Source organism: Phaenicophaeus curvirostris, chromosome 7 (genome assembly GCF_032191515.1).
Source record: "Phaenicophaeus curvirostris isolate KB17595 chromosome 7, BPBGC_Pcur_1.0, whole genome shotgun sequence".
Lineage (NCBI taxonomy): Eukaryota > Metazoa > Chordata > Aves > Cuculiformes > Cuculidae > Phaenicophaeus > Phaenicophaeus curvirostris.
Window position 1 is genome coordinate 14,315,096 of NC_091398.1, and position 11,544 is coordinate 14,326,639.

Here is an 11,544-nt window from a genome sequence, read left to right on the forward strand (position 1 = left end):
TGCGTATGCTGTGTGCGATGAACCAAACAATTCTATCAAATACTCAGGCTAGTGATTTAATTTCAGTTACTTTAGAGGAGTACTTCAATGTGGCCAACAGACGGTTTCATATAGAAATATAGAAGAACATTCTGTCCTCTATCTCTGGAAGATACTTCTAAAAGACACCTTAGATGCATAGAAGAGAATTCTCGAATTGTTTTGCATTAAACAAGAATACGGGCACTGAAATGCTGAAGAAAAATTCAAGGAACCAATCTTGTAAAAGGAAAACAATGCCCTTGTAGTTTTCTGCTGCCTTGCCACTGAGAGTATCAAATCTGATAACGTGTTCCTTGCGACCTTTCTGCCCTGCAACATAAATTATGCGCCCTGTGACTTGCCAGGGGCTGAACTGGAAATTGTTCCTGCCAACCGTTTGTGGCCTGGCGCGGATCTGGGTGCCCGACTGCCTCCCTGCTGAATGCATTTTGTATTCGTAGCTGAATTCACTCGGGTTTGTTGATTGGCTGGACAATCTTGGTGCCGTTCCAGGCGAGTCATCGAAGGAGCAGAACCAGGAGTGTGGAGGACGACGAGGCGGGTCACCTGATCTGTTGGAGAGGAGACGTGCTAAACGCAAGATGTATAGAATATTTTTCAATGCTTTTTATCTTTTCAGACAAAATAAGTTCTTTTAGCATAAGATATGAGGGGGTTTTGAAGTCTTTTCTTTCTCTCTTGACTTTCTGGTTGCGGGTGGGACTGGTATTTTTTTCATAATCTATTATAACTACTATTAACAGTATATTTGGGGGACTTTCCTCCTCCCTCCCAAACCCAAAAATGAAGTTAATACACCTGCTGGAACGGGATCCCCGTAAATGTACTTTGAAGGCAGTCATCCGCTAACATCTCTCAGACCAGATATTTACAATTTAGAGCACAGCCTAGAACAACCTCCTGTGATAGTACTGAGGCCTTCAGAACACTTGTTTTACCTCTGTTTATTGTTGGTTATTTGCGAGGCTGTTTAATAGCTGAGTAACGCGACCAGCTGGGTGATTAGGAGTCCTTTTCTTTACAGACAAAGTTGTTGCCGTGTTGGGTCAAGGTGGTTATGGAAGAGTAGTGGAATGCATCGATCACAAAGCGTAGGTCTTTTAATTCAGCACCTGTTGTTTTTCTAACTGAGACTCTCAGTGTGAGGTTCGGGAAGTGCCTTCTGATCCTATCAGGCTTTCTCTTTGCTTCCTCATGTGCTGCTCTCTGTATTTCTCTAAGGCCACCTCAGCTGCCAAACCAAAGTGTACGTTGGTTCATGCTGCTAAAAGCAGCCCCTAGACACGAGGGTTGTGCAGGGCTGGTGGATGAGGCGAAGGCTGCACCTTCTGCAGAAGGTCAGGGCTGACGGGGAGAGGCGGCCTGGAGAGTGCATGGGGTGCAGCTGCAGCCCCCACACTGGGCAGTCTTGGGCCCTGTGCCACCCAGCTCTGGATAACAGTGTCTGACATTGTGTAGCTTCCCTCGAAGCCTCATCTGCAAGGAGGCAGCGCCATTTGGGTTCTGAGTGTGCACTATAAATCAAAACATATTTTGTGCTTGATTGCACTTTTGCTGTGTGCAACATTGTTTGGAAAGAAGTTGTCTTTCCAGTCCCCGCAGAAGGTATTTGACACCTCAGTGACATTTTTACTACTTCTTGGAGGACTGAAGGCGGCTTCTCATTTTTGATTAAGACTGGAAAGTGGGGAAGTTTCTCCAGTGTTAGCCCAGCACCCAGAGAAATGAAGGGGAGGTGAAAGGGGCTTGAAGAATGACACCGCTCTTTAAAGGATCGAGTGGGTTTTCAAAACGTAAAGATGAAGTTTTAGTTGTGTTTGTGCATAGATGACTCTGGGTTACAGGAAGTCACTGTGCCCTTTTCCCAGAAGGTTTCCAGTGTTAGGAACAAGGCAGATGGGGTGATAATTACCCAAGAGTCTGAGTTAAAAGTACCCATTGTTCTCATCTCTGCTAAAACCTGTCTTTTCAGGAAAGGCAAGCATGTCGCTGTGAAAATAGCAAAAAGTATCGATTCGTACTCCAGAGCCACTCAACGTGAAATAAAAGTGCTGGAAGATTTAAAAGCATCAGACCCCAGCAATGCCTAGTAAGCACACAAAGCTGACTGTGCTGTCTTCTGGCTTGGAGACTTCTTCAGTGCCACTTTCTGTAACACACAGTGTATGTAGGGGCGCTGCACAACTTGCTGTTGCAATGCACGTGCTTTCCTCCTTTTGCAGTCACTGTGTCCAGATGCTGCGATGGTTCGAGTACCACAGACACGTCTGCATTGTTTTTGAGCTCCTGGGGCTGAACACCTTTGACTTCATGAGAAAGAACGGCTTCCAGCCATTTAGCCTGGACGACATTAGACGCATGGCCTATCAGATCTGCACCTCTGTCAACTGTAAGTATGTGCCTTCTTTGCTCTATTTGTTAAAGTTTGCTTGCGGAACCCACTAACTGTATGATTTCTCTTGCAGTTTTGCATATGAAGAAGTTGACACATACTGATCTGAAGCCAGACAATATCGTCCTTGTGACGTCTGACTATGTAGACGAGTACAACCCCAAACTGGTAAGCTGCTGTCCTCTTCCCCACCTCTCTCCTCCTCAGCCATCCTCTGTGTTTATTTGGTCACTTGCATCCCATCGCCTTTCGTTTCAGCAATGCAATGAACCCAGGCTGAGAAAAGCAGACATCAGAATTGTGGACTTTGGGTGCGCCACGTATGATCACGAGTATCATGGCACTTCGGTGACTACCAGACCGTACAGAGCTCCCGAAGTGGTCCTAGGTCAGTGGAAGGCGGTTTCTTTGGCTGACCTTTCACGTATGAGACTCGTGTGCTATTGAGTGGAGCTAGAGAAGTGTTTGATGTCTTGCTTCAGCTGCTGAATGTTTGCAGCCTGGTCTAAACATCAACAACCTGAATCTTTTCACAGAGCTCGGATGGTCACAGCCGTGCGACGTTTGGAGCATAGGATGTATTCTCCTGGAATACTACCTGGGAGTCTTAATATTTCCGGTAGGGAACTATGAACCCAAAAGAGTGCAGCATGTATAACACTCCCCAACATGCTGAACAAAGGCTACAGAGAGGTGGGGACTGAGAGGAATGGTCTGTGCAAGAAAGCAAGCTGCATTTTTCTGTAATGCCAAGTTGAAGAGAACGGAAGGTGTAGGCACCAAGGAATGTTCTCAGCAGCAGATTTTGACAAGTTGCTTCCAGTAGACATTTTGGCAGCAACTTGAAAGGAAGGATTGTCCTCCTAACTTTTGGAATTTACAAGGTACCCTGCTACCAGATGTGGCTTCATCTATCACCACCAGCAAATACTACACAAATACCTGAATCCTGTCCTCTTAACAGTATTGCTGAAGTTGAACGTGAAGAAGAAAGAAAAGAAACACCCACCAAGGCAAGGGGAAGGGGAAAAACTCCAGTAGCTTGTTACTTCTTTCAGGAGATAGAGAACTTGAGCCTCTCTGTTTTCCCTTGATCAAGTTCAGCTTGATTGGTTGCCGGGTACAGACAAAAAAGAAGTCAGGCTGGTGTGTGCTTCTTGATAACTTCCACCCAACCAAGAATGAAAAATGTCTCTCTTGACTTAGCTCCAGGCCGATGACGACAAACAACACCTGGCGATGATGGAGCGATTGCTGGGGCCTTTGCCAGAGCAAATGATTAAGAGAGTTGTCTCACTAAAAAAACAGAATTATTTCTGTAATGGCCGGCTGGACTGGGCTGGACTCAGTGCTGCTGGGCGATACGTCTCAAGGCGCTGTAAAGCCCTGAAGGTAAGATTACAGGGGGAAGATGCTTCTGGGCAGCAGAGCTCCAAGTGCAGTTCTAAGATTGGAAGCCTGTGTTTTTTTGTTATCTTCACAAAGGAATACATGACGTGCGACGACTGCGACCACAACAGCCTGTTTGACTTGATTGAAAAGATGCTGGAGTATGACCCAGCCAAGCGTATTACTCTGCAAGAAGCACTGGAACATCCCTTCTTCCTCCCGCTCAAGCAGGAAAACAGCACATAGACTCCTAGAGCTGAGGCAGACGAGCTTCTCTGTCTGCCTGTTGAGAAACGTAAACTATGTTAAGGGTCGTTTGTTTGTTTGTGTATGTTAGGTATTTAGTTATTGATGGTGAATTCAAATTCTTTCGTTGGAATAAAATTTATTTAAGAAAAAGATACTGATGTGACAGAAGCAACGGGACATCACGCAACGATCAACGTGATCCAAGTGAAGCCGCTTTATTTTTGTTTGTTCTGCTTTTATAGAATTGTTTAACCTTAGCCCGCCTTCAAGAGCCAGCTTCCTGATTTGCGTAACACAACAGAGTTGTTATAACCTTTTATAACCTTGAGGACCCTGGCTATGGCTTCCCAACTCCTCCCAGCCACAGTGCTTGGGCTGCTCATTGTATGCTGCCACCCAACAATTCCCCCGTTTTCTTCTTTAGCGACCCAAGCACCATTAAAAGCATCAAACACTTAAAACTACAATAATGGCAATCAAGATAAACAATCCTTGCTTTAAAGCTCCAACAAGCCATTTTCTTGACTTGTGACACAGCTTCAAGAGCTGCAACTCCTGGGGCTAATAAACCGACAAAAAATTTTCCTCAAAACTCCAAAAACGTATACTTGGTGTAAACAACGTTAACTTTCCCAACTAACAAGGTCCACCAACTGGTTTGCTGGGTATTCCGCCCCATGCTCTGTCACCACAGATTAGAAAATATCCGGGTGGAAGAGCCTTTTCAGAACCGTTATTCCAAATTCCCTTTTCTGTCAAAAGACCACCCCAGTTTCTTCTTCCGATGTGAGGTCCTCTTGCTCCGTCATCTTCCTTTCTTTCCAGGGCTTGATCCACTTTTGTGGCACCCAGCAAGGTCCAGTATCTGTTAGGACACAAGCATAACCTCTTCCTGTCATTTTTAGTTCAACAGGTCCTTTCCATTCACCTGAGTCCCAGTCTTTGTAATGTACCTTGATACCTTGCTGGTCCTGGTTATTCAATCCTGATTCCAGTGATCGATGATGAATTACGATTGGAGGGCTATTCCTAGTTCCAGTAAGGCGCAAAAAATTTAACATATATGTCGGTTTTGCAATTCTTTCACTAGGGGGCAATACATCTCCTCCCCCTTTTTGTTTTTTCAAAAGGGACTTCAAGGTTACATGAGAACACTCAATGATTGCCTGACCCGTTGGAGAATGTGGGATACCCGTATTATGACGGATTCCCCATTGAACACAAAAATGTTTAAATTTTTGAGAGACATAAGCTGGCCCATTATCTGTTTTTATCATTTGAGGTATCCCTAATGCCATTATAGCAGCATACATGTGTTTAATTATGTGTTTTGTAGATTCCCCGGTCTGTGCCGTGGCCCATATGGCCATAGAAAAAGTATCTACTGAGACATGCACACATTTCAATCGCCCAAACTCTGGAATATGGGTCACATCCATTTGCCATAATTGTAAGGCTTGAAGCCCTCTGGGGTTTATTCCAAATCCTAATCCCATACCTTGTTTTTGACAATCTGGACAAGAATTGATTATACCTTGTGCATCAGACAGAGGAATATTAAATTGTCATTTAAGTACTTTAGCACTTTGGTGAAAAGATTCATGTGAGGCTTCGGCTTGTAAAAAGAGATTTGTTCAAGGATCATTCCAAACTGCAGCAACACGGCGATCGGCACGATTATTCCCGATTGCCAGGCCAAAATTAGGTTGATGGCTTCGTATATGAGTAATAAAATACTTATGCTCTCGTTGTTCTAACAGGTACAGCAATTGTAACAATAATGCATACAAAACTGCATTTTTAACTTCTTTTATCATAGCCCGTTCTATTCTACAAACAGTACCTACAACATATAATGAATCAGAAACTATATTAATAGGCTGTGATGTATATTGTTGAAATACCCAAACCACTGCTCGTAGCTCCATAGTTTGTAATGAATCACCTGGCTGTGTGACTATTAACTTCTGGTTCCACTGTCCTCGCTTTTGCCAGGTAATAGCAGCCCTACCAGATTTCTTTCCTGCATCTGTAAAAAATGTAATGCCTTTCACTGGTGTTTCAGATCGCATCGGTATCTGTTCAAAGGTTTGGTTTTGTATCAAAGGAATCAATTTGCTAATCGGATACGTGTTGCTAATTTCTCCCATAAAATCTGCTAATGCAATCCCAATAGGTTCTGAATGTTCCATAAGCCAATCCAAATATCCCTTATTAATTGGCAGGTAAATTCGTGAAGGTTCAGTCCCAGACAATTCCAAACATCTTTTCCTGCCTTTCATTATTAATTGACCAAACAGCTCTAGTCTAGTGGTTATAGTATTTTTCAGTTGATACGATAAAAATATCCATTCAATGATTTGAAATTTCTTAAGTGTCTGTCTGTCCCAAAAGGCCAAAGGATGTTTTCGATCTTGACCAGAGTTAATCAATACTAGCTCCAAAGGCTTATCTGCCACATAACGGGTTACATTAGCTTTTAAAATTTTTTCTATGATTTTGTCCAGCTGCCCATCAGTGGTCGCTCCCCAAAATTTGATTCCAATCGTGTCTCCATTTGAGACAACACATCTTGTCCTAATAATGCTACCAATCCACCGTGTATTTATTTTGTAGTCCTTTTCATGGGCATCGGTGGCTACCCATGCATATAGATTAAGTGGGGTTGTTTGTTTGTTTGGGGTTTTTTTTGTTGTTGTTGGTTTTTTTTAAGTAAGGGATGCCTCTCTGAATTTGGGAGGCTCCCCTGGACAGGCTGTCCTGGGCAGTATCTTGATTTGCTGAGGGAGAAAGTAGCCAATAAATCCCCTTGTTTGTTTTTTGTGAGCAGTGCAAAATAAGCCCAGTGGTTGCTTTTTGGCTAGGCTAACGATAGCTCCACTCGTTTTCTCAGCCTGGGGGGGCTGGTCCTCTTTCCAACAGGACCTATAGTAGCAGCTATTAGTCCCTTTGTCAAAGTGGCTGCAGGCATTTTTTTTTCTCGAATCGGGGGGCAGCTTTTGGCTGGGGGCTGCCGCTTTTTTGCCAACCAACGTAGGTCAGATAGGGGCAGGTCAGACATTAAATATTGGGGAAACCCCTCTCCTATTCCAGGAATAGGGATTTCAATCTCATCATTCTGCTCCCAAAATCTATTTTCTCTACCCCAGCAGAATCCTGCTTGAATCACAAAGCATAGTGCTTCCTCAAGTTTCTGCTGAGAAACTCTAATCCTGTCCTCTCCCTCATAAGCAACCTCTGTTTCAAACAGGGGTCGGAGCTCAGGGGCACGATGAGGCCGCACCCTCTCATCCCAACAATAAGTGGCCGCTTCCTGATCACACAAATGTTCCCAAGCTTGATAAAAGGCAAGGCGCTGAGATGGGGATAATATTAACATAACTAATTGCCAAATATCTGCAGGACAAAGGGTATGACTCGTAAATATAAAGTCTAATAAACCCTGTGTAAATGGTGATTGCAAACCATATTGTTTACAAGCAGCCTTGACTTCTTTTAGTAATTTCCAATCGAATAGTTCCCATTCACTCGCCCCAGTCTGTGTATTTAACAATACAGGATACGCTTCCACAGTTACCCCTTCTAAAACCGCGTCCCTAGTTATCCCCTGCCAACGCGCTCCTGGTCCCCGCCACCTGGTCCCCCCAGTCACGGTATCAAACCCCATCGATGGTAGAGCTGGTGCAGTCGGTTCAGGCCGTGGCTGCATTCCTGGGTAGTCGGGCGGAGGTGGTTCAGGTGGATGGCTCTCCTTTTCCTGGCAAATTCGAATTTCTTCCAGCTTTGCCAGCAGTTTATCAAATTCTTGTCTGAAATTGGAGCACTCAGGAGAGGGCGACACAGGACGTTCAGAGTCCTCACTAAACAAAGGAATTAATTGAAGGAATTAATTCCTCTAAGGAAGGACTATTAATTGAAGGACTTTCTGGAGGAGGAGGCCAAGGAGGACCTTTATGTCCTTCACCTTCGGTAGCATGAACCTCCTCATGTTCTTCCACTGGGGGAAATGGGGGAGAAGGCCAATCTTTGGAAGGTGGTGGTGGTGGTGCCTGCGTGGGTAAATTACTTTCACGGAACGATAATGCAGATGCAAATGAACCACCACTGTTCTCTTGATTCCTATGCATAGCAGCATAAGCCAATGCCGCAACTTCTCGCTCGATTTTCATATCACACAATGTCTCTTTAACTAATTGCCAAAGAGTAAGATACTGCCAAAGGCTCTTATTTCCTTTCAAGCATTCATCAGTCTTTGTGCCATTTTCTCCCAAGTTTCTTGCTCGAATAGGGCAGTGGTCGTTGTAACAACGCCGCTTTGATAAGCCCATGTTAACATAGACTGCAATGCAGTTTTTTCATAAGTAATTCCTCTAACTGAGACCATATGTTGGAGGAGCTTCTGTGCAGATTCTACCCGAGCCTTATCCTCGGAAGAAAGCGCCTGCCCCATCTCCTCTCCGACCGATCGCATGGCCAGTGGCGAGTTTCCTCAATTCTTTAAGCTGCGCAGCCCTTGAAAATTTTTTCCCGAGTGCCGGGGACAGCACTCACCTATGGTCGGCTTCTCCGTACCCTCTGCCGCATCTACAGTCATTCAAGGCAACTTCGGCAGGCCATCTGAGGGTACCTGTTCGGGCGCCATTTGATGGTGCCCCACGTTGGGTGCCATTTGATGGAAGAAAACGGGACATCACACAACGATCAATGTGATCCAAGTGAAGCTGCTTTATTTTCGTTGGTTCTGCTTTTATAGAGTTGTTTAACCTTAGCCTGCCTTCAAGAGCCAGCTTCCTAATTTGCATAACACAACAGAGTCGTTATAACCTTTTATAGCCTTGAGGACCCTGGCTATGGCTTCCCAACTCCTCCCAGCCACAGTGCTTGGGCTGCTCATTGTATGCTGCCACTCAACACTGATGAGCCCGGTTGTGTTTCTCCAGTAAAACAATATCTCAGGGCACTTTTCTCATGTGGACGAGAGCACCCTCTACTCTACAGGCCTCCCAAGAGCCAGGAAGTATTAATTTAATTAGGGTTTGTGGAGGAATAAGGGAGAACACACAGCCAATATGATCAAGTGAAGCAATGCTTTTGCTAGGAAAGTTACACTTAAAGTAGGATAAAACACTGATCATCGACTAATCAGGAACTAAGACTGAATGTAAAATTTCATGATTCTGTTGATTCTTAACGTATCCTAGCAACAGACCCGAGGTACTTGCTCAAAGGACCTCATGTAACAAATAGGATCCAGGTGTGCTTAGGAAAAGTACGTACTAGCTACCCTACCCAAGTAGAACATACACCTGCAACAGCCAAAAGACCATCATAAATCTTGTGAAGGACAGAAGAATAGGTTTCAGGAGGCAAGAAAGATATACCTGAGCGGTCAAGTGGAGGTAAGTGCGGGTCCAGCCAAAAAAAACCGACGAGTTTGCCAAAAGAACAAGAAGTAATAAAGACAATGCGAAGAAGACTACTTACTTCATCTGAGGAAGACTACTTACTTCATCAGGACGACCACCAGAGGGGGGCTACGCAGGCGCAATAGAGACTGATGTCGCAATAAGGTGATGAAGTAACCTACCTATGCATATGTATTAGATAATGAAGTAACCTGTTGAATATACAATAGATTGCGAAACTTTTAGAGAATAAAAAGCGGACGCGATATGACGGTCTTTGGAACCAGATCTGGGTGCATACCCCTGGTTCCCGGGGCCTCGAAATAAAGCACCACATATAACCTCCTAGTGTGGTTATGTGTTTGTCATTCTGCTAACAGTTTTTGGCGACCCAGATGGGACCTCGCGGGCATTGCTGAGGCGGCTCGCGCATCGATCCTGCTCCAGCCGGCACCGAGTGATTCTCGGGGAGCCATCGACCGCAACCGACCTCCGCTGCTCCCGACGGACCAGGGATATTGGTAAGACACGGTGCTTTATCTGGAATGGTACCATTTGGGGTCTGGTAAAGCCTGCCTGTCAGATGCGGCGAAAGCTGCGCTTGGTTGGGCTCAGGGGTCTGGTAAAGCCTGCCTGTCAGACGCGGCGAAAGCTGCGCTTGGTTGGGCTCAGGAGCTCCGACGGGAAGCCTAGGCGCCGTCCATAAGACAGTGGCGAAAGCTCTGCAGGTTCGGCATCAGTGGTCTGGTCTGGTAATTCCGGAATTCTGGTATTTCTGGTATTTTGTAGTTTTGTTCTGCTCTCAGTAATTTATACTTTCGTGTCTAGTTAATCCATTTTAAGCTGTTTGTGGTAAAAAGAAAAAAAAAGAGAAAAATGAAGAAAAAACTAACAAAAAAAAAACCAAAACCCTCAACCACAATGTCAATACCTAAGTCATCTCCATTAGGATGTATTTTGAGTCACTGGAAGGAGGGAAGATTTGGGCAGGATATGCAAAAAGGAAAGTTGATTGAATATTGTAATGTCTGGTGGACACAATATGAATTAGAAGACCAGGTTCATTGGCCAGAAAATGGGACTCTAGATTATAATACGATTTTTCAGTTAATGTTGTTTTGTAGACGAGAGGGAAAATGGGATGAAGTACCATATGTAGAACTGTTTTTTATTTTAAGGCGGAATGATGAATGGAAAAGAGCATGCAGACTAATGGTTGTCAGTGTAAAATCAAATGGGCAATGTGATGGTTGTGTGGCTGAGAAAAAGTGCATAAAATGTTCAGCAGTAGAAAATGCTTCACGACATCAGCAAGATGATGATTTTGATTTATTGATAACCCCCTCAGCCCCAGACCCCAGGGAGGGGGAATCGGGTAATGAGGGGAGGGACAGAAAGAGGGGGGATAGAAAATGCGAATATGAGGAGGAACAGGTTTATCCAGGTACTCCGATCTCTCATCGAACGCGGCAAAGAGAAATCCAGGGGAGGGAGGCTGGACGTCAGCCACCTAAGGCATTACTAGCACCACTGCGTCAGGGGGTCGGAGCGGAGGGTCCGGTATATATTAAAGTGCCTTTTACGCCAGGAGATTTGATGCTTTGAAAACAGTCTGCTGGAGTGTATTGAGAAAACCCAGACAAGGTAGCAAGGGTAATAAAAATGATTCTAAAGACTCAGAATCCTGATTGGGATGATATTCAGGTGTTATTGGACACTCTGATGGATTCCACAGAAAAGAGATGGTGTTGAGAACTGCCTGTGAGCGGGTCAGGGAAGATATTAGACAGGGTGTTGTCACTGAGACAGTTGATCAGAATTTTCCTCTTGAAGATCCTGTGTGGGATTATAATGCTATGGGAAGAATGAGGAAGTTGAGAAGGTACCAGAAATGGGTAGTTGTTGGAGTACAGAATGCTATGCCCAAAACAATTAATTGGTCAAAGCTGTAAAGTGTTAGACAAGAGAAGACGGAGTCTCCCTCTACATTTTTAGAGCGGTTGAAAGAAGTTGAAAATAAGACTAGAAAGGGAAGAGGTGCAATTTTTGGTGGATACTGGGGCAACA

At 44.6% G+C, this 11,544-nt stretch overlaps 1 protein-coding gene and 1 long non-coding RNA gene across 5 annotated transcripts; one reads left to right on the top strand and one right to left on the bottom strand.

Annotated features, from left to right (window-relative positions):
• LOC138722591 (dual specificity protein kinase CLK1-like) lies at positions 1-4,173 on the top strand. Of its 4 annotated transcripts, XM_069860932.1 has the most exons (8): positions 1-625; positions 2,015-2,131; positions 2,265-2,431; positions 2,508-2,602; positions 2,693-2,822; positions 2,971-3,053; positions 3,647-3,826; positions 3,920-4,173. In XM_069860932.1, coding segments are annotated over exons 1-8 (924 nt in total). In that variant the 5' UTR covers positions 1-623; the 3' UTR covers positions 4,070-4,173. The 4 variants fall into 4 exon arrangements, with proteins under 4 accessions (XP_069717033.1, XP_069717032.1, XP_069717031.1 ...); XM_069860931.1 differs by having other exon boundaries at positions 2,508-2,822; positions 3,641-3,826; XM_069860930.1 differs by having other exon boundaries at positions 3,641-4,173.
• LOC138722592 (uncharacterized) lies at positions 1,169-2,180 on the bottom strand. Its single transcript, XR_011337729.1, has 2 exons — positions 2,118-2,180; positions 1,169-1,241 (listed from the first exon to the last, which is right to left on the bottom strand). It is a non-coding gene; the product is annotated as an uncharacterized lncRNA (long non-coding RNA).
• Positions 4,174-11,544: the final 7,371 nt, after the last annotated feature.